Here is a 22,440-nt window from a genome sequence, read left to right as displayed (position 1 = left end):
AGAGAGTTCTCCTTGGAAAAATCTCGAAAAGTTACTAAATTGGTCATACTGACGCGCGAACAGGCATGCCAAATTAAAAAACTGGGGTTTTTACTTTATTTTTATAAAACGTACCCAGAATCTAAAACAGCATGTCTTTTTGCAAGCTAATCCCCCTTTACGACCTGGCTGGCTACTGGGCTATTAACATTCTTTGTTTGAAACTACATTCTCATTTCAATTCAACAGTTTGTAGTATAAACAAATGACTATTTAAACATTTTCTTCAAAAATCAGAATACTACACAAAAATTTAACAATTAAAACATGCAAAAATTACTCTTAATTTCAGTAAAGACGCAGTTTTACAGAATAAAAAAAATGTCTAAAACGTCAACAATAACAAAAAAACCTTTTACTGTTCTGTAACAATAAGCGATGACAAGGACTTTACCTGAAGTCCTCAAACCAGGCAAAGGAGGCCTTGCTAATGACTCTCTCAAAAGTGCAGAAGTTGATACTTCCGGCGCTATTCCTCTTGATTTCTCCCATTCATGCAGCTTCCTTGTAAAGGACCGAGAAATACCTTTAACAAAACAAATTGAATCATGTTATCTTTATTTACAATCCTTTGTTATAAAATGTGAATTAATGTTCCATGGTGGTTTACCTTCAAATCTAAAAAACCCTGCTCCAGTTTGAACCAAGACTTCCTTCTTCGGAGTGGCCAATTTCTTTAATTTGGTGTGCCTAAAATTATATAAAATATGGTATGCATTTTAGTATTCAGTACTCTTAGCTAACAGTTAAAGGGATCTAGACTCTTATAGATAAAGTTTACACTATCAGTAGCCAATTTGTTTTAAATTTTAATGTAAAAAAAGCCAAGATAACGACCGTTAGTAAAATGACGAGTGCTGATTTGTATGTTGTTGTAAATGGTACAAGATTGGAGCGTGTAGACTCGTATAAATATATACCTTCGAGGTATGGTTAATAGAGCGGGCCGATGATGGATGAAGTTTTTCATTTTAGACATTAAAGTGAAAGAAACTAAAAAGTTGCATTTTGGATCACATTGAACGTAAAAATTATTTTTTTAAATATTCCATACTACTTTTGGCCCTCAACCGAGGTTTGAAGTTTATCACTGTCTGAACATTTTGTTAATTATCTACATTGATAAAATTATTTTTTTGTTAGTCAGTGACTATTGTTTTTCTTCTCATCTTTTTATTTCTGACTCTATTTTTAAGCTTACCCCTAATATGGGCTTTCCATGATTCGTTTTGTCATTTGTAGTTTCTCGGCTCTTTGTTTGGACAGATTGACCGTTTCTTGGCCATATGTACAAAATTATGCACGAAATGTATAATATTTATTTAGATTTCGAAGAAAAAAGTAATATCGAAATATTTTGAGTCTATCCAATTTATCGCAGACGAGAACTGGATTTAATCTCCTTAGAAGTTATTAATATTGATATATTACAAGAGAAATGAGGAAAATTTTTAGGAAGGGAATATAGAAGCCTAGAAAATCTACTCTTAGGTCAGCATTTGATTCAGGCAGAGGAAAACTTGTCGAAATCCGGCGCTCCCCAAATACTAGATTTGGAGATCAGCCTATCAGCCTGAAACCAATTGCCTTCAAGCTTACAAATCATCGACAGTCCCAGTCAGTTCAGATCCCAACTAAAATCTCATTTTTTAAATTTGTCATACCCTCACTTTTAAATCGGAAAATACGCGTATAATATGTAACTTAAGCTTAGTTAGAATGTAAGTTATAGTTATACAATTGTAAAGCGCCTTTACGGTGATTTTTCACAAAAATAGTGCTTTATAAATCAGTCAAATATTATAATAATTATTATTATTATTAAAGATATAACTTAATCATATTACATATGCGAACACGTTTTAAAACTACCGAAATGCAAAAAGTTTACACTCTGCGGAACTGATTCCGTTGAGCGCCTGGCTAATATTGACGAAAACAATGGCTCATTAAAACAATGCTTCCCATCTATTGCTAAACAAAGTGCAACTCACGTCCTTAATGCACATCATAAAATTAAATTAGACTGATTCTCTTACTTAAATACGAAATGTAAGCCGGTTTAGCGCAAAAAATCGACTTTTTCGATAAACTTAAAGCTCTGGTTGAGGGCCACAAGTAGTATCGAATATTTTTTGCATTCCGAGTAATCCAAAGGGCAATTGAACCATTTTCGTTTCAAAATTCGGAAAATAATATCGACCCACCCTAAATTGGTTAGTGAAGGATGAAATGATAGCCTGGAATTTACAATGTATTTTAATTTGAAATTGAAATTGTTTTGATTGAAAGTTTTAACTTTAGTGGCTTTGTATTATTCATCTTTATTGAACGTACTTACTGTATTTATAATATTTGAAGGAATGAGGAATTTCCTATTCTCAACAGCGCTGTTCACAATGTAAATGTATTTAAAGATAGTTACCGGGAAATTTCTGAGCACTAATCGCGACAAACAATGTATTAAATGTAGTGCGAAACGATAATTACTTGCTTGTATCTAGTTCAGACTCGGATTAAATGTTTTTTTAAATCCACTAAAGGCCAGTTGCGCCAAAAAAAAACAAAGTTGCGTAGTTGTTTCGTTTTCGAGAAAATAAAAAAAAAGTGGAATAAAATAAAGATTTGATCCACTTTGACGAAAATGCATCAATAAAAAAAAGAAGAAAAGTTGATGCATGCTTATAGATTGGAGATTTTTACTGGATGTCGAAAGTAAAATATTAAAATAAGGAATAATTTGAAAAATATATATTTATAGATGGCAACCATGAAGTTTCGCATAAATAAATTGTCTATGTTTTTTTGAATGTATGTATGTGTATTATTATTATTGATATTATTATTATTTTATTTTATTCCAGTAAAATGGCTATATAGTGCAGAGCCAATTCTACCATATAAACATGAACATATTTATTTTTATTTTATCATTTTATCATTTATTTATTCATATATATGTACATTACAAAATAAAATATCTTAATTCATACATATAGAAATAATTAGGTAAAATTAGGTATATGTAAAAAAAACACATTAGTATACATAATATCCAAAGAATAATATGTTAAAAAAGTAAGAGAATCTTGTAACGAAAAACTCCCTTAGAGACGTGAAAAATGTCAATGTCCAAAGTGATATTGTTCAACATAGAGATAGCCCTTCATTATAAATATAAACAAAAATATAACAATAAACATAAATATAAACATAAACAAAAACATAAAAGTAAACATTAATATGCGTATGCGCATGGGTGTATGTATGTGTGTGTATATATATATATATATATGTGTATATATGTGTATGTGTGTATGTATATGTATCAAAATGTGTATACGAATAAGTTTATATTTCATTTGTCTGTGCTCTCTATTAATTTGTTAACTATTATTATATATTAGAATGTAATTGCCTTGCTTGGAACGGAGCATGTACCCTTGTTATCTGGGCAAAGTGAACGTAAAATTGTATTTCGATAAAAGGTGTAAATAAATAAATAAAAAATAAAAAAAACTTCAGTGCTACAAGAAATTGGATATAAACTATTTTTCTTAGACGCGGTAAAATTTTGAGCATTTAATAGCACGGCGATGTTTGTCGAAAATGTATGGAAAAATTCATAAAAATGGTTTTATTAAAAATAGACCATACTGAAATGTCACAGGTTATAGTGAACAATGAATCATGTAGCATTCTTATGTGCTGAGGCCAGTCCAGGAGCAACGAAATATTGCTGTTTAAAAAACCTTTACAAGCAATACTTCACATCCCCCCCGCCAAGAATCGAACCCAGAACCTCAAGAGTGATGGGCGAACACCCCTACCTCTCCTCAACGAGACGGACTTGGTTCCTCTCGATTTTTGTATGCAGGATTTTTATCTGAGAGCAGCCATCGATCTGAAAATAATTGTCCCAGGTCTATTTCTCAAACAGAACTGTATTCTTTATCCACCGATACACAGAGCCACAGGTATAATTTTTAATAAAACTAATTTCATATTAATTCAGAGGATTATTTGCTACTTCTGTTTTGTTGCAAGGAAGACAAGAATTAGATTCACAATACGCATTTGACGATTCGACTGCGTTCAGGACAAAGACTTTAACCAACAAACATGGAAGAAGAGGTTTCATTAATTTAACATAAGTTTAGCATAAGCATTTAAACGGAAAATACAAAATTAAAATTTCACTCTTTCAATGAGGAAGTATTGTGCTACGAGAAATTGGATATAAAAAACGTTTTCTTCCACGCAGTTAAAATTAGACCATTTAATTGTACAGCTAAGCATCTGGAAAATGTATGTAAAAATAATAATAAATATTTTGATAAAAATAAGTCTGACTTCCAAATCAACCAATGAAAGTGGGTTATTTTTTTATTTTTTTTAGGAGACATACAGTACGGTTACATAGTTTTATATTTTACACAGTTAAACTTAACTCTAATGGACCAGTGAAGTTCCCATATTATAAAGTAATTATATGTAAGGTTATTAATGAAAGTACAAAAAAGAGAAGGTAAAAGAAAACATAATGAAAGTTATTTTATTCAAATTATATATTGATAATTCTTGATGAAATTCCATTGTCATGATGCAATAACTTATAATGGAAGTTGTTTAAAAATTAAAAAAGTTATTTTAAAGTTTGTAGTTTGTAGTTTATTTACAAATGGAAATAATATTAAAAATGAAGAAAATAGATATTATATTTATGATAGATTTCTGGTAACTAACCCACCAATCAGGATAACCTACCGAAGAGAACGAGAGACGTCACGCGGAAAAATCGTAGCGATGATAATACGATACGTAAAAATAAAATATCAGAAAATTGGCTAAATTCGATAGTGAAAATTAAAAAAAACACTAAATTTCCTTATTGTTAAAAAAATCTGTAAGCAACGACCCGCAATTTGTTATTTTTTTTACTTTCTTTCGACACAAGTCGCAACAGCGACTATAAAAATCATATATTGTGTAAAATCTTTCTTGCCGTTCAATTTATCTTCATTTCTTTTGGCAAGTTGTGAGAATTCAGACGTGAATCAACCTGTTTCATTAAATCATTTGTAATATTTAAATGTCGACAGTAGGGCGACATATTTTCTCAAGCTTAATCGTCCGCTAAATGCTTGTCCCCGTATATTTCTGAAAAGGAAGAAGTATCTACAGATTAATGATTGTAATATTTCTGGTCCACTTTCCCTATGGTAGTTTTTGTCTCATGATTTCATTATCAATGAGGAAGTTCAGCCCTGCGGGAAATTGGATATTAAAAATGTCTTCTTACGCCCGGTAAAAATTTGAGCATTAAATTGTGCGGCAGAGTTTCTTGAAATAAAGAAAAAAAAATTGTTTATATAAAAACGAACTACTTTAACCACCCATCAAGAATCAACCAATGATAAGAGAGTTGTGAAAGATTTCCGGTTTGCGGTACTTAAACGGAACAATTTTCTGAACTGACCGAGAAGAAGCTGAAGAGAACTTGAGTAATACGAGTAATCGTACAAAACTTTAAAAAATCATAACGCGGATAATATTATAGGTACATAAAAGTTAATAAATAAAATTAAATAAATAAAAAACTAAATTTTTTCATTGCCCATCCAGTGGTCATAGGACACTGATTTTGTACAACAATGAGGAAGTTTAGTGCGACGAGAAATGTTTTTTTTTTAATATTTTCTTACACGGGGCAAAATTATATAGCATTCAATTGTAAGATTCTGGAAAGTGAAACAAAAAAATAATAAAAATGATTTTCATAAAATCAACTACTTTAAACGTCACAAGTTCATCCAAATAAACTAATGATAGAGCTTTGTGATGCATGTCCGGTTTACAGCTTTTGATCCAAGATCTTTTATGTTCATGTTTTTGTAATTATTCCTTTCTAGTTAATAAGTTCAAGTTCCTAAAGCGTACACTGAAGAACTGTTACATATAAGTTATATATATATATATATATGTGTGGTTATAGTCCATGATCGATGACACACACACGTGTTAACACATTTCGGCTGAAATAGAGCAACGACTGATGAAGCAAGTTATTGTTTTCTACAGAATCCAATACAACATATTATGCAACTCTAACAGTATTGCACAGAAAGACGAAAGCATCGTCCTGCAGTACATTAACATCGTCTTTACCATGGAGAAAACAAAGAAACGTGGTCTATAAAGAGACCGCAGGGCGCATCCAACGCCCAGTTCAGTTCAGCATCAGTCAGCTTAGTCAGTCCGAAAACTCAGCTCAACGCAGTCACTCACTTTCAGCATGTAGTTCAAGTGCAGTCTCTTCAACCCATACTACACAACCAAGAGCTGTATTTTATTTGCCATGTAATAAATACGCATTAAATTTTGTCAATCTTCAACTGGGGTAGGAGCTCCAACTCTCAACCATCAAATCCTACATATATAACATAACAACGAACCATTAATTTTATGCCTTTTATTTCGTTGAGTAGTTATTTAACACTTATTGTAATGAATTTGTAAAGTTTAACAACAAAATCGCCTAATTTTGGCCGTTTTAAAGTGATTTTTAACATATTCGAATAATTCTCGGTTTTGGTTTCTGCCGAAACTAGAACAGAAGTCGAAATTCTATTTTTGATTCGGTTTCAACTGAAAACCTTGTTTCGATTAGTCACTAACGGTTACACTGTCCACAGCGCCGAGAAACTACAAGTGACACAGAATGCCACAGAAAGGCCCATGTTAAGGATAAGCTTGAGAGATAGTCAGAAATGGAGACTTGAGAAGAAGACCAAAAGTTTCTGACATTACTCTCCGCATAGCGACCCTAAAATGGCAATGGGCAGGCCGCGTCAGAATCTCGGATGAGAGATGAGCAAAAAGCCAGTTGACTTGGAGACCTCGAACAACAAAAAGAAGTGCAGGATGACCACAACTAAGGTGGAGAGGTAACCTAGACCGCCATGTCGGTGTGACCTGGATGGAGTCTGCGCGGAACATGGCGACATGGAGGCGGCCTTTGCCCAGGAGTGAAAGGAAACAGGCTGAGGAGGTAAAAAAGAAATTAATCTGTAATATTCGTTTTTCCTTTTTAAATCTTTCGTTCGGATCTTCTACAGAATTTAATTTACAGCGCGGCGTATTTATGTTTAAGACGTTTACTTAAAATCTTATACTTTTATTAATATATTGTGTTCAACCGGCTCTGTCATTTTACTTGGCGCAAAATTGTGAGTCTTAAGCGCAATACAAAACACGTGGATTGTATACAAACATTTCATCGCTAAATATACCCATATTATGTATGTAACGCTTTCAAAATACGGGAAGTCAATGAGATTTAGCTGTAGGAATATTTTGGCCAGGCGTTTAACTAGTGTTTATTTTCCTCGGACCATTTCCTGTAAATCGATAGCCATCCTGCGCCAAGGTTGTCTAATTCAACGTCAATATAAATATAAATAGACGAAGTCAAACTAGAGCTGATTAACACCGTAATAATGACCCAGTTTAGACTAATGAAACTTGAAATAAGGTTACTGACGTTAGTCTTAAATCTGAATTAAATCAAAATAATTAATCAATCGTAATTTAGATCAAATGTTCCAGTTGTGCTCCGCTCCGCTAATAAACTACAACTTAATACTAAAAAATGCCAGATAATGAGACATTTTAAAATAAAAAATCCAATACTTCTTTATTGTCTGATGGGTAATATACTAACTTAGAGACTTGGGTGTCATTTATGATCAAAAACTATTCTTTATTAGTCACATAAACAGCATAACTAGTAAATCTCTGAAAATTTTGGGCTTCGTGTTACGTGTGACTAGGGAATTCAAAAACAAAGGCACCTTGAAGTTGATGTATACTTCATTAGTGAGAAGCCAGTTAGAGTACAACTCTTCAATATAGACTCCTTACTACAATTATCACCAAAGTTCTCTGGAAAGAGTCCAAAAAAAATCTTAAGGAATATAGATTTTAAACTTGGAATTAGCCATAAATTATCGAATTACGATTTTTTATTAAAAACATTAAATTTGTTAAAACTTAACGATCGAAGAAAAATTATAGACTTATTATTAACGTAAATTATAGACGTAAATTTAATATGGGATTGCCCAGAACTGTTATTTTTCATCAACTTCAGGGTGGCTGGAAGAATTAGTAGACAGGTACCACCGTTTTATAGCAACAATTCACGGACAGTGTATACTTGTAATGCTGTATGAAATAGACTGCAGGAACTTGGCAATAGTTATTCCTATGTATCGGATATATTTAGTGTAGGATATTGTTCTTATAGATCAAACCTACCAAAAATGGTAATTAAGCCTTTAGTTTAACAGTTGATTGACTGTCCACAGACGAGCCATGCCTGGAGTCAGCCGTAATCACCACCCTCAGACATGAGGCACGGATTAAAGAGATAACTGTTATATGAAACAGTGCTTTGTGATATTCCTGTTATATTTACTCTTTAAAATACTTTATTATTTCATTTGAAGTATTCATTTATTTTTTAACTTTTACTAAATGCGTTATATAATTTTTAGTAAGTAATGTATGTTTTTTTTAAAAAAATTAAACAATATTTGTTTATATTATGTAAAATGCAATTTTACAGTATATGTTAATAAAATAAAATAATTTAAAAAAATACATATCTTTACTTAACAAATTTACTTGCTGAACTTATGTCTTTTTTCGTTTAGTTATAATCACTATTTTGTATTGTGTTGTGTAAAAATTCGTCAAGCCACAAAATCGAAAAAATTCAGATAGTGTCAGAATCACGATCCAAAAGTGACTTACTTTGAAAAAATAGTTTGATGAGTTTCCACTTACAAATTCTCTTTCATACCTCGATAAGTTAACCAAAAACCATGCAACTGGGCTAAAAACAATGTAACACTGCTTTAAGATGTATTCTTGCGAATTAAGATCATATGGGGCCAGCATGATAACAACATTGCTAAAATACGTTAACCCTGCGAAAGACGCTTTTTTTGCCAGAATTGCAGACAAGTTTTATTTATTTCAAACGGCAATTAACTTTTTGTAATTTAGGGATTCATATTGCACATAAATCCCAAGGTATTTTTCACGTATGATTTAGAACATGAAGATTTCATTACATTTTTTTTTGTTTTAGCTACCCAAAATTTTTCATCATAATAAAATATATTGATAATTTTACTTTAAAAAAATAAATATTTTATAAACTTACGCAACAAAATTGTGGCAGAATAAACGTTCTGCAGACTTATTCCGTCACAATTTCGATTCATTCAAGTTCGTTCATTCGTCATATATCCATCTTACTCTAACACAATTTGTAAATTTTCAAAATAAAATCAATTTATACGTAGATAATAAAATTGTAAAATAATAGGTACAAAAAGTAATTAAATAATGTATTACATCATATTACTTAACATTCAGGTTCGACGTACCAGTAACTTAAAATATATGCATAATAAAAATTTGTCTTACTTTTCATCCCTTTCGTGATCCCTTGGAGGTCGGTCTGATTCTTCCCCTGTGTAGGCCGGAACTGAATTTGTAGCTTTTAATTTTTTCCATTCCTCTGAAAAAAAACATTTTTAAAACAAAGAAAATATACGTATGCAAAAGTTAAAATGCAAATTGTGTCATTTTTCTCAATTTGAAACTCTCCACAACACACTGATTACCATATTATATTTTCCTAATTTTTTCGGATAATTCGTAAATTTGTGCAGTGACGCAACGATTAATTCGTTACCATGCTTTTGAGGTCTTGTATTTATTTATAAGTAATAATTCAGCAATAAGTCCGCCAAAGTAATTATTCTTCGTAGTTGAGGATTAAAATAAATATTGGTTTCATCACATTTGCGATATGGGTTGCAAACGTAGTCCGTCCATGGAAGGTATGAGACCACTGCTTCCCTAAAAGATATTTTATTATGCAATAAAATCAGCTATAAGTTAACTAATAGTTTTAGTAACTAGAACATTTCATTAGTTTGTTGTTAATCGCAGCGATATGAGATTGGTTTGATGTAAATTCGTCAATAATGTCTAAAAAATTGCGACAAGCCCACACACAAACTTTTGCTTGCACAGTTATTCACGAACCGAAATATAATTTACTGCGCTCCATTTAATTCTGAAATAAGGAACTGCGTAAGTCTGTTAGTTCCTATAAGGCGGTCGCCCAGTACTGAATTCACAAGTCCACGCATGCGCAAATGGAGATTTTTAGTAACTCTGTGGAAGCAATTCAAACAAACGATAGTTCAGTGTTCCCAATAAGTAATTTGGATTCTTGCCATGGGAAAATAAACGTTAACTCTTTTAGTTTATTAAACCCTAAGTGTCGTCGTGCGCATAATTTGATCGAGATCAAATGCCTTATCATCCCATAGAACCTGCCGTAAGAGAAGTTCGAGGAATAGGGTATGGAGTACCCAATATAAGGTGAGTATTTGTATTCATTTGTATTAGGGTTCAGCGCGAATACAAATAACGAAATTTGCACATTTAAAATTTGCGAACCAGCGACCAAATATTCGAGCACCTACCTTTCAGCTGGTACGTAAATTCAATATAATTTAATATACACAAATAACTTTGTTTCTTTGAGAACAAAGATTAAAAATAACTTAATGAAAAATCTAATAAAAACGCAAATCGTAGAGATATCACAGCACGTATGAAAGTATGCAAAAACAGAAATCGATTCCACTTGTTTATAAAAATTAACCAGACGTCGGCCGATGTTTACATCGGCACATGTTGCAATATCAAACTCTTTTGACGAATTGTTAGTTTATTTAAAGTATTTTGAGGTGGAATTATTTACACTTAGCGATATTTTCGTTTCGATGTAGAATAAAATTAAACAATACTGGAATAGGCCGACTAAGTTTATCTGAAGGATAAGTAACAGAATGCTACTAAACTATTTATTGATTGAGTCTTCTTCGTTTACAAAAATATACATTTTATATTTTGCCTGATTGCTTTCAAAATTGATTAATATTTAAAGCTCCCCTACACCCGGGTCGTTTTAGGGACCTCGTGGTCTTATCGGGAATGATTGGTTTTACACTGGCAATAATTTTCAAGAACTCTGTAATGAATTTTTCTATTGCCACACCACATAGCATTCTTTCGGTAGGTTTTAATGGTTTTTGTTCCGAGCCAAAATCCTCATGTGTGAATTATTCAAAATGGCGATAGTCGCGATGCGATGGCCTTATTCTGCTACTTTTTATAGTTAAATAACGCGGTTTTATAAACAATATTTAAGTAAAAAAACCTATACGATAAGCCTTTTTTATTATAATATTTGCGTACTTATGATTTACCCAAATATTATATTTTGAGGGCCATTTTCAACGAGTTGTAAATAACTCATTATTAGAAAATGGGAATCAAGTTGGGGTAGAATGGGATTCGAACCACGAACCTTTGAGCCGTAAGTCCGAGACACTAGCCAAAGGACTACAACCCGATATTAAATTGACTTTCACTTTATGTCTTAGAAATCTTTCATTTAATTAATAAAATTAAAACATGAAAAATGAATTTAAAATTTCGTGAATAACATATTTTTTTAATTAATCGTTTTCTTTACTACCTTGATAATAATAACAAATATTTTTTTCTTATTACTCGGTTTTTCAGGTTTTAAGAGGATAATGAATGGATACTTTAGTGCTTGAAAGTACATAGAAATTGGAAATAAATAATATTTTTCTACCCGGTATAAATTGGAGCATTTTCGTACGGCGAAGTTTCTCTAAAATGCATGAAAAAAATCATACAAATTAAATGCTTTAAATGACGTTACAAGTTCTTTTAAATCAACCGATGATTGAGTATTGTGATGAATTTTTGAAATCCGGTAAGCCAGCCCACCAATCAGGACAACCCACTAAAGTGAACTAGTGACGTCACGCGCGGAGTAATTAAAAAATAAAAAAACTTATTATACAATTATTTTTTTACTAGCTTATTTTGATAGAAATAAAAAAAAACACTAACTTTTCTCATTAAAGGTGCTTTAAAAAAAAGTTTTATTCTTAAAACAATAATTCGCGTTTTTTTATTTGCGTTTACTGCTTTTAATGCCCCTATTTCCTACGATCTTATTTTAATGTTCATGTCCTGACTCGCAAGTGAATATGACGCGCATAAATTATTTTACAGAATGAATTATTTAGATTTATACTTTCGCATTCTCAAACAAACTATGATTAATGTTCTAAATAATCCAGTGAGTGACTTTTGCCTGTCTATCAGTGTCATATCTGTCATATCAATGTCATATCTGTTATTTCAATGTCATATCTGTCGTCATATCAATGTCATATCTGTCATATCTGTCATATCAATGTCATATCTGTCATATTGTCATATCTGTCATATCAGTGTCATATCAGTCATACCAATGTCATATCTGACATACCAATGTCATATCTGTCATATCAATGTCATATCTGTCATATTGTCATATCTGTCATATCGGTCATACCAATGTCATATCTGACATACCAATGTCATATCTGTCATATCAATGTCATATCTGTCATACCAATGTCATATCTGGGGTGCTATTCTAAACCGCTCTCGAGGCACGAGAAAACCGTTTTTCTAGTGTATTTTGTATGTAAATACACAAGATAATACGGCCGCGAGAGCGTTGGGATACTACCCCCAACATATCAAGGTCATATCAGTCGTATCAATCTTATGTTTCTCAATCATAACGCTGGTAGGATATGTTAGTTCTTTAGCTTGTTAGTAGACCGATAAAGCAAAGTCCGACCGGAACTCGGTAAAACCTGAGACGTTACCACCCCCTACCGGCCATCCTACACTAGCTCATACGGAGCAACCTTTGTACAGCTATATTATCTAAGCAAAGATAAATGAAAAATCAATCTATATCTCTTACCTAGTTTCTTCCTGAAGTCCTCCGAAAGTTGGGCGTGTGACAAGACTGGAGCCACGGAGCCACGCGGCCGCTGGTCCCCAACCTCCCACGGAAGTCCGCTTCCAGGCGCTCCTGTGTGTGCAAGCTGGATCCACCAGGAGTCATCCCTGGAGTAGGTGGGCTAGACCCCACTGAAGGATGCCTTGGACCTTAAAAGACAAGAATATTTGAGATAGAAATAATGAGTTTGTTTTAATAGTTGGTCGAGCTACATTAACTATGAATATTGCTATACTTTGAATTTATTTCATAAATTCTGATCAAAATGTCATCATCTTCCTGTGGGTAGCCATTCTTTTTTCTACGGCAATTAGGTATTGACTGCCAATGCGAGCGCATTAATGAGGAAGTTCAGAGGATGTTTTGTTTGTTTGTGAATAGACCATTCATAATTTAATGCTTTAATTCTTGCCGCGCGTAAGAAAACGTTTTTTGTATCCAATTTCTCGTAGGGCTTAAGTTCCTCATTGGGTATACACACGACCACTGATAAGTTATTTGAGTGGTCTTCATTGTAAATTTTAGATCCTTGCACCCCGCAATTCTATTAGGTTTTAAGTTTTTAAACCCATTGTGTCATCGCGCACGACTATTTAACATTGCATCCCATAAAACATTCTTACTAGGAGAAGTTCGGACAAAAAAGTTTTAACCCTAGTACAAGGTGAGTACTTGTATTGATTTTGTATTAGAGTTCAAAGCGCTAATCATAACAACGCAATTTGTAACCATTATGAAAATCCGCGAACCAGCAACCTATCAATCGTGCGTCTACCTTTCATCCGGTAAATAGCACGATTATTATTATCTTTATTCTTAGAGGTGGGGGTCAGTGCTTTCCAAGTTCCTGACGTCACTGCGACCTGTGAAGATCTGTTGTGATGGCTCCCCCTATATAGTTCTTGCTCTCCAAGCCCAGGTCTATAAAGAGCCTGGCTACTGTGTGGAAGGCGAGAGTTCTCATTTTGCTAAATCCTCCCTAAATGCTAAATGATTCCCCTCGCAACCATCCTTCCGCTAAATGGTCCCCCTGCAAACCCAGATCCGTAAAGTGTCGGGTTGTTTAGTAGGGGACGAGTTCTTTTGCAGAACCTATATCTATAATTTTCAAATAAGTGCCCTAAAAGAGCTCAAGTGATAACCCTCACTTGATTTCGACTGAGTTTTATTAGGTCGAAGGCAAACCTTGCCGAAAACCTTTTTATCAGTTCCTACGCATGGTGCTGACCAGGTACTTAATGCCAAAGCATTACGTGTTACTTCCTGGCCCATAAATTAAGCTCATCTAGAGGAAAATGGCGTGATCAAAGTAGAAGAGGAATAGATTACTTCCAAAGGTGCACATCATGACAAATAATACTAATCAATCTAGTGGTTTAAAGATTTTACCTCCTTGAGTTCTTGGTTTATCCCATTCTTGGATTCTCCCAAACCCACCCGTTGGACTTGGTTGGTTGGTGCCAGCCCACCCCAAAGCTCTGTCACTAAATTCCCTGCTAAGTCTATTTTGAAGGGCCTCATAGTCTCTTCTGATTTCTTCTTCAAGAGCACCTTTAGCTCCGTCTGCAAGTCTTTGGGTGGTATTCTCAGATATTCCACTTAAACCGAATGGAGAACCACTATACGCTGTGGAATTTTGGCTAAAGTCTCCGCTGCTTAGTTCTTCAGCATCTAAGAGAGAAAAAGAAACACATTTTATTTACGAATTTTTTTGTACTTTTGTTTGCATGGTTGTTATTTATTTTCTTTGTTTCTAATTTTACTTATTTATATAATAAATGTTCAACAAACATGCCCACATATTCATATTCTCTTCTCAAAAAGGTTCTTCATCACAGATACAACAATTTTCAATATTAGTATTTTTTGTAATGTTATGTAACGTAATATATGTCAAAGACGTCGAATGGCCGATATAAATATGAAATTTTTGCTCAGAACATACTGTACAGTTTAAATATTTACAACTGAAATTTTGTAAATTTAAGTATATTTTTTATCAGAAATACCTTAAAAAGTGTTTGTTTTTTTGTGCAATATATTTATTTAATTACGCAATTTTAATAAAACGGCGTTTTAAAATGACGAAATCTTTACTGACGATTTTCTTACTTTTATCCTTTTTTTTCCTTAAAATCATTAAGATCTTTACAAAATTCAAGCTGAAATTAAAAACATTTATCTATATATGCTTAAAACTCCCGAAACGAAGACATTGCACACTATTCTGGAAAAGACGTTGAGGGACAGGATCAGAAATACTGTCATACGTGAAGCCTGCAACATATCAAAATGCAAGATATCGTGAGATATGGCAGGAAAAGGCGACGATTCTGGCGCAACCAAGTGGAGAAAATCAAGTGGAAAGAACCAGACTTCCACTCGTGGTAGCAATCGACGTGCCAGAGGGTAGTCAGTTGGAACTCGTTATCCTAGGAGACCTCTTTGTAATAACAGATTCGGATCTACAACGAGATGATGAAGAAAAAGAAGAAAATGTATTTCACTTTTTCCTTTTTTAACTTAAAAGTTGTTGGCTTGTGGCATTTGAGGTTTTCAAAACAAAGTTCGAGGCTAACACGCTAATAACTAAATATTTATCAATTAAACAATGAAATTAAATTAAGTCCAAATCTTTAAGTGTTTATTTACCCTTTTAAATTTTTTTCAACAGATAGGGAAAACATTTTTGAGAAGGGAATATGGAAGTCTAGGCATTTACAGGGCTTATGACCTGTCATTAACTGGTTTAAGTGGCTTTTTTATACACTGTGTAACATTTTACCATTCTGCCCATGTTTGAACATCCACATTTCCTGAACTCTTCCATCTGTTGACTTTTGTAAAGTAAAAGAGCTAAAACCCTTTTCACTCTATTTTTTTTAATTTCAGTTTTTGCTTTTATTTAATAATGCACATTAGAGTGGGCCGATGATGCATAAAGTTTTTTTTTAGACTTCAAAGTGAAAGATGTCTAAAAAGTTGCATTTTGGATCATATTGAACGTAAAAATTATTAATAAGTTTACAACTGTCTGAACATTTTGTGAATTATCTTTATTGATAAAAAAAAATTATCAGTAAAGATATAACTTAATCACATTACAAATTCAAACACGTTTTAAAACTACCGAAATGCAAAAAGTTTACACTCCGTGGAACTGATTCCGTCGAACGCCTGGGTAATATTGACGAAAACAATGACTCATTAAAACAATGCTACCCATTTATTACAAAACGAAGTACAACTCACGCTCTTAGATGCTTATTTAATAAGGTTTAAATCGCATTACAAAATTTAATTAGACCTATTTTCTTACTTAAATACGAAATAACAGCCGGTTTAGCTCAAAAATTTACTTTTTCGAAAACTTCAAGCTCTGGTTGAGGGCAAAAGTAGTATCAAATATTTTTTGCATTTTGAGTCATCCAAAAGGCAACTGTTTAGACCCCTTTTATTTAAAAATTCGGACAAAAAAAATATTGGCCCGCCCTAAAATACATGCTTCCACTTTCCATAATGTTGTATCCCAACTCAACACATGGCTCTTGGCCCCATAGAGTTTGGGATACGTTATTTTTATATTTTGGTAATATATATGTTTTTGTACGAATAAATAAATTAATAAAAAATACATAAAAAACACATGCTACATTTTTTCTGGAAAATCTAGAAAAAATGACACGACTGAAATCTGCTCTTGAAATAAACCACTTAGGTTAAGGGTATGATTAACTAATCTATTTTCTAGTTAGATATAAGTATCCAGGTAAAGATAAAATATCAACACACATCAAAGAGAATGGTATAAAAGGAAAAACAACATCCACTTTTCACCGACTATTGATTCACTTAGTGAAGAAACCCATTAGAACTATCAGTTCATGTGTTAAGTTCCTTTGATCTTTTTTTTTCAACCGAGTCAACAAAAATGTATAAATTACTTTCTGCGTTTTTACTGGTATCGGTGCTACAGGTTTGTTGTAATAAATAAATATTGACGGCATTTAAAACACCATTCTCTTAAAATTAATATCGACACTGGAAAGGCGAAATTTGCTAAGCGACGTGTACAGAAGAGCCTTTTCTTAATTAACGAAGAAATTTTATTTTTTCATTTAATTAATTTAGGAATCACGTCTATATAATATATATGTATTAATTTTATTTTTAAACTTTAATTGGCTCAGTAAATTTTGCCTTTCCAGCGTCAATATTTTTTATGGGCTTGAGGAATTTGAATTAATCATAAGTATAGAAATTTATTTCAGCAATGGCCTCCGTGGCGTAATTGCTAAGACACACGGTTCGGTTCCCGGTGAGAACATAAAAAACTATGAGAGTTTTCTCAAGCCTTTCTGTTTTGTGCTGTAATTCACCACTGTAGTTGCCTCATGGTTTGTGGTGCAAAAAAATCAAAAAAAATACATGCATGCTCCTTGCAAACTTAAGAATCTGATGAATCATCGCTAAATATCGCACGAATATATAATAATTATATATCTTTCTTTTACAGGGATTAAATGCTTTCCCTGCGAACCATATTCAAAATGACATATTCGAGAAGCTGGAGGAAGATATTGCAGAGTCCATTATTAGCTCAGATCTTCTGTTTGATAGGTTTGACTATATGACATCCTTACAAAGCAAGTCGTTTTACTTAGTGGATACATTATATGAAAAATTAGATAATATTGGCGCTGGCAGACTAGACAATCATGTAAGATCATTTCATTTTGTATGAAAATAGTTTAATATTGAAATAACAAAACGATTAAATTCGTATTACATTTATTAGAAAATAGTACAAGATCTTGTGCGAAATTCGACTCAATGAATAATGTATCATGATGCACAAAGTAAATGAAATCTTTAGTCAAATTCAAATTATTTAAAACGCTTTTTAATTTTCAACAAATATTTCATTCAAGATCTGAGCTCTCATCCCACGCCTGTTACTGTTAATTGTCAACTTCAACTGTCAACGCATATTTTTTGTTGCTTGTGTCACTTTATTTATCCTTAGTCTTATTTATTTCACTGTACTTTTCTACTTCACGATTCCTTTTCTTTTCTGAAAATACTAATTTTTAATAAGGTTCACAATATATCGTTAATTGCGAATAATTGCGTTGTCACAAGATATGTATTGGTTTGTCAAAGAGTAAGTTCAGTGGTTTTTAAAACTTTTTAATGGACTTTCAAACTAAGACAAAAAGTTATTTTTTTATTTTTATGTGTGGTCACTATGGTTTTATGAAAGTTTTGTAATTTTTAAATTACTCCACCTGTGACGTTATATGTTCTAGTCAAAGAGTTTATTTATTTATTTATTTTATTTTATTCAGAAAACATACAGTCATACAAAATAAGTATTAAAAACCACATTTTTTAACATAAAAGACCGATTAAGTTTTCAAAAATTAAAAAGATATAAACATTAAATGTGACAAAGAAATAAAAAATAAATAAGAATTTTAAGTGAGAAAAGAATAATTGTTGGCATTTGCGTTTTCCATGGAGGTAATAAATTAAAATAAATAAAAATACCTAATGTACACTCCGAGCCATCCACGCACACACATGAACGCACATATAAAACATACACAAACATATACATTACATGCGGCACATATACATAGCATAAACGACTCAGATGCACATTCAGCACTATCCCAAATAATCGACCCCATGAAGAAATTGTCTGTACAAATGCAACGTGCAGTTAAAAATGTCTACATCAATACTGAGTCCGTTATAATTCGCGTTCTCTTGCTGAGTTAGCTTCACAACACTTTACGATTGGTTGATTCTTAAGAACTTGTGACGTGATTCAAAATATTTCATTTTTATTAAAATCATTGTTATTATTTTTTCCTACGTTTTTGATAAACCCTAACGTACTATTAAATGCTCTAATTTTTACCGCGTGTAAGAAAACATTATTTACATCCAATTTCCCATAGAACTAAACATCCTCATTCTTAAACTGCCCGTCATTTTTCATGGCGCCGTCTACATCTACGTACTACGCATACTTAGGCGTAATTTTTATTCCCAGAAACTGCGCCGTGTAAAACAGCCCAAGATTTGTTGCAAGAATGATTGTACAAGAAACTGCACAAGATCTTGTTCCATTTTCTGATCCATATAATACGAGCTTTAGAGTTGGAACTTCGAACATAAAATTTGCCAAACAAACATTCGTTTAAAAAAATCGACATTATTTCATAGCAAATTATCGTCCTATGGAAAACGGTCCTAAGTATTACAATTGTAGTGGGAAATCAAAGGAGTTATTTTCAATTGTCTGTGAAGTATTTTTTTTAACGCAAATTTGGATTTTCTCATTCAAAAATTGATATATCTTTGTCAAAAACATGTAATTGAACACGTGTTAAAAAAATCATAAAAATATCCACCTTTTTGTGCACAAAATTCAATTTTATTTTGAAGACAATTGAAAAAAACTTTGTTAAATTGGCATTGCAATCGGGGCCTGTCTTACTTTTTCAAAATAATAAATTTGATTAACGGTTAATTCTTTCAATTATTTTATATTTTTATTTTATTTTGTTTTGTTTTTAGACCATCCAATGCATAATTGATAACGCTGGACCCATTAAACAAATAATAGAAGGAGGTAAAAAGGCGATAGAAGTCTGCATCGAAAATGGAAAAAACCGATACGCTAAACTTGTGCAGAAAATAGATGCTATCAAAGAACAGGTTAGGTATACTTAATATAATTGTAAATAATGAACGACGCGATGAAAGAACGACCAGAAATATTCACGATAAATTTGTCAAAAGGTATAAATTTTCGAAATATTCAATGGTTTACAAAGTAAAATCGAGTTTGATGTTAAAAAATATATTAATTTGTATGAAAATTTGAAATATTTTTGTCGGTACCCTGTAATAAAATAAGTTTCTGAATAAATTCTCACAAATACATTCATTTTCGTACAGAAAATTGTCTTTAAAGTAAAATCGTTTTTCAAGCAAAAATGTGAATATTTGAATCAAAAATTGAAACACCTTTATCAGTTAAATGTATTAAACGCGTTTAAAATATTTTAATTTTTTTTTTTTTAAATATACACGTGTACAGAAAATTTTGTTTTACTTTACACACAATTGAAGATAACTCTGTCAATGTTTGACTTCCTTTGTTATTGGATGGTACATATTATTTTGTTTATCGTCAGTAACATATTACTGACTTAAGTTTTATACAGTAAATTTTAAGTAGAAACCAATATTAACTTTTTAACGTGAATATTTTTCTACGCGTCTAGAAAATTTTTGCATATGTAATATATTACACATAAAACACGATTTTGTTTGATGGTAAATTTCAGTAGTTAAGATAGACATTAAAATTACCGACAGAAAACTATCTTTATTTTTTCATTCTAAGAAGTGATAATAATACTAATAAAATATCAACTTACTCTTTCGAAAATGAAAAATGATTATTTTGTTTTCAGATTCAAGAAAAGATAGAAGAAGGGAAACAGATAGTTGCAGAATGTGCCGAAGCTACTCCTGGAGATGTGGTAGCCATTATCAACTGCACTAATGAAAAGGTTTACGCAATAAATTTCTTCTAGTTTTTTTAATCGGACAATAGGGAAATATCACGATATTATTTTTACAGTTTTAAATTAATAAGGATCTATGAAATACTGTCGAGTAAAAAAAAAATTATACTTATTAGAAGCAAAAAAATATTTTTAAATTCCCGTGAAAACGGTCCATTGCATTGGCCACGCCTCTAATACGCCACGATTCATGTAAATTTTGAGTTTTGTTTGTGACTGTTTAAATAAAACATCTTCACGAATCTTGACGTCACAATTATCAGGCCGAACATGTCAGGTTTTTTGGGGAGATATTTTTTAAAGTTTTGTATGAAAATATTCAGTATGTGTTTCCCCTTGTTAGAGGCGCAATATATGTTTTTTTTTATTAGTAGACTCAAAATGAGTGCTTGACATTAATTTTATCCAATAATATTTTATTACTTTCTAGATATTTTTTCATAACATATAAATACCCTTTATATGTTAAGCTACCCGTGTTCATATCAATTATTAACAAGTCATAAACAACGAAATAAAATGGGGAAATTCAAATATATCATAATCGTATAGTAACATATCTATTGTTTCCTTACAGGGTGGGCCAATTCGCGATGCCTTAATAGCTTTGATTCAGAAAATGAGAGAAGCTGTACATGAAGGGGAAAAAGAATTGATTTCTATCATCGCGGACACTAGGTCATGCATTCATGATGCTGCTCTGAAGGCCAGAGAGGAGATCCTTAAAGTTGTTGAAGTTATAAAGAAGTGTATCGCTAATGGAAACATCTAGAAGATTTAATACTATTATTTTTACTAATCTGAGTCATCTAATTTCTTAATTCTCGTTAAACACATAGATAGCTCACAGTTTACTCAATGTCTACCCTTCAACTTCTTAAAATGAAATGTTTTGTTTAAATTTGTAATGCAAATAGTTATTTTATTATTTTCTTTTTATTTTACCCTGGACACCTAACGTTCTTGCGTACCCCATTAAACGTGGCTAGCCATTTGTCGATTCGACGAACAATTTTAGAGGTGGATATTTGTAATTAAAAACATATGTTTTTGTTATTTTTACTATACACATATACGAAGCAAAGGTTATATTAATAAAAAAAAACTAATTAATATAAATTTTGTTAAAAATGTATTTTAGTAAAAATATTTTTTTTATGGCACTATATTAAGAACTTGGAGAGAACATGACTTTATGGGTATACCAAGTCTCTGCTTGGGGTCCCTATCAGAACACCTACAACGGAGGTGTTTGAAGGAGTAGGTGTTCTGGACGTCAGGCTAGGGCACTTCTCGTTCACACACATAAAAATGGTGGCAATAAATATAATACAATTTATGAAACAAGATAAAAGAGACAACTATTTGTGCCACCTAAAATTACAACATCGTTTGGTCAGAGGAGTCACATGTAACTTGCTCCCGAAATTTTCAACACTTCACCTCTTGATTTAAAATTAAATACAAATAACAGAAATTCAATTTGTTTGTTAAAAAATGGCTTCTGGATTTGGGTCCTGAAAACTGCCTTGAGAGGGGTTACCCCACCAAAACTCGGAATTATTGTTGCATGTCTGCTATTTATGTTTTATGTTTAAATCAATACAGTGTTTTATATTACATTTATCTCATGTACTAGAACATAAAATAAAAATAATGTAAATGAATGCCTCGACACGGGTTATGCCCAGTGAGGTGTTCATATGGAAAAGAAAAGAAAAGAAAAAAATGGATTTTTTACCCTTGAAAATAGACGCACTGTATCTGAATTATGCTATTTACATAAATTATTAAATAATAAAG

General features: G+C 32.0%; 2 protein-coding genes and 1 long non-coding RNA gene across 3 annotated transcripts in view; 2 read left to right on the top strand and 1 right to left on the bottom strand.

Moving 5' to 3' along the window:
- The window catches only part of LOC148275804 (uncharacterized), an 82,114-nt gene that overhangs the window by 17,707 nt on the left and 41,967 nt on the right, over nt 1–22,440 (bottom strand). Inside the window, exons 4-9 of the mRNA XM_088235172.1 lie at nt 14,420–14,701; nt 13,055–13,179; nt 12,992–13,013; nt 9,538–9,631; nt 650–729; nt 434–565 (exon numbers count right to left, since the gene is read on the bottom strand). Coding sequence (XP_088091298.1) covers nt 434–565; nt 650–729; nt 9,538–9,631; nt 12,992–13,013; nt 13,055–13,179; nt 14,420–14,701 — 735 coding nt within the window. The remainder of the gene's footprint in view (nt 1–433; nt 566–649; nt 730–9,537; nt 9,632–12,991; nt 13,014–13,054; nt 13,180–14,419; nt 14,702–22,440) is intronic.
- On the top strand, nt 4,750–8,440 carry LOC148275807 (uncharacterized). The gene is made up of 2 exons (XR_015823934.1): nt 4,750–7,090; nt 8,409–8,440. It is a non-coding gene; the product is annotated as an uncharacterized LOC148275807 (long non-coding RNA).
- LOC148275806 (uncharacterized) lies at nt 16,848–21,562 on the top strand. Its single transcript, XM_088235175.1, has 5 exons — nt 16,848–17,006; nt 17,547–17,750; nt 19,619–19,759; nt 20,524–20,622; nt 21,215–21,562. Exons 1-5 carry the CDS (start codon nt 16,962–16,964, stop codon nt 21,407–21,409), a joined length of 684 nt encoding a protein of 227 aa, XP_088091301.1. The 5' UTR covers nt 16,848–16,961; the 3' UTR covers nt 21,410–21,562.

The sequence above is a fragment of the Micrasema longulum genome, unplaced genomic scaffold, assembly GCF_059751315.1.
Source record: "Micrasema longulum isolate JH-2025_06_02 unplaced genomic scaffold, ASM5975131v1 h1tg001341l, whole genome shotgun sequence".
NCBI classification, from domain to species: Eukaryota; Metazoa; Arthropoda; class Insecta; order Trichoptera; family Brachycentridae; genus Micrasema; species Micrasema longulum.
Note: the sequence above shows the minus strand (reverse complement) of the source record. Positions and strands in the feature narration are given on the sequence as shown.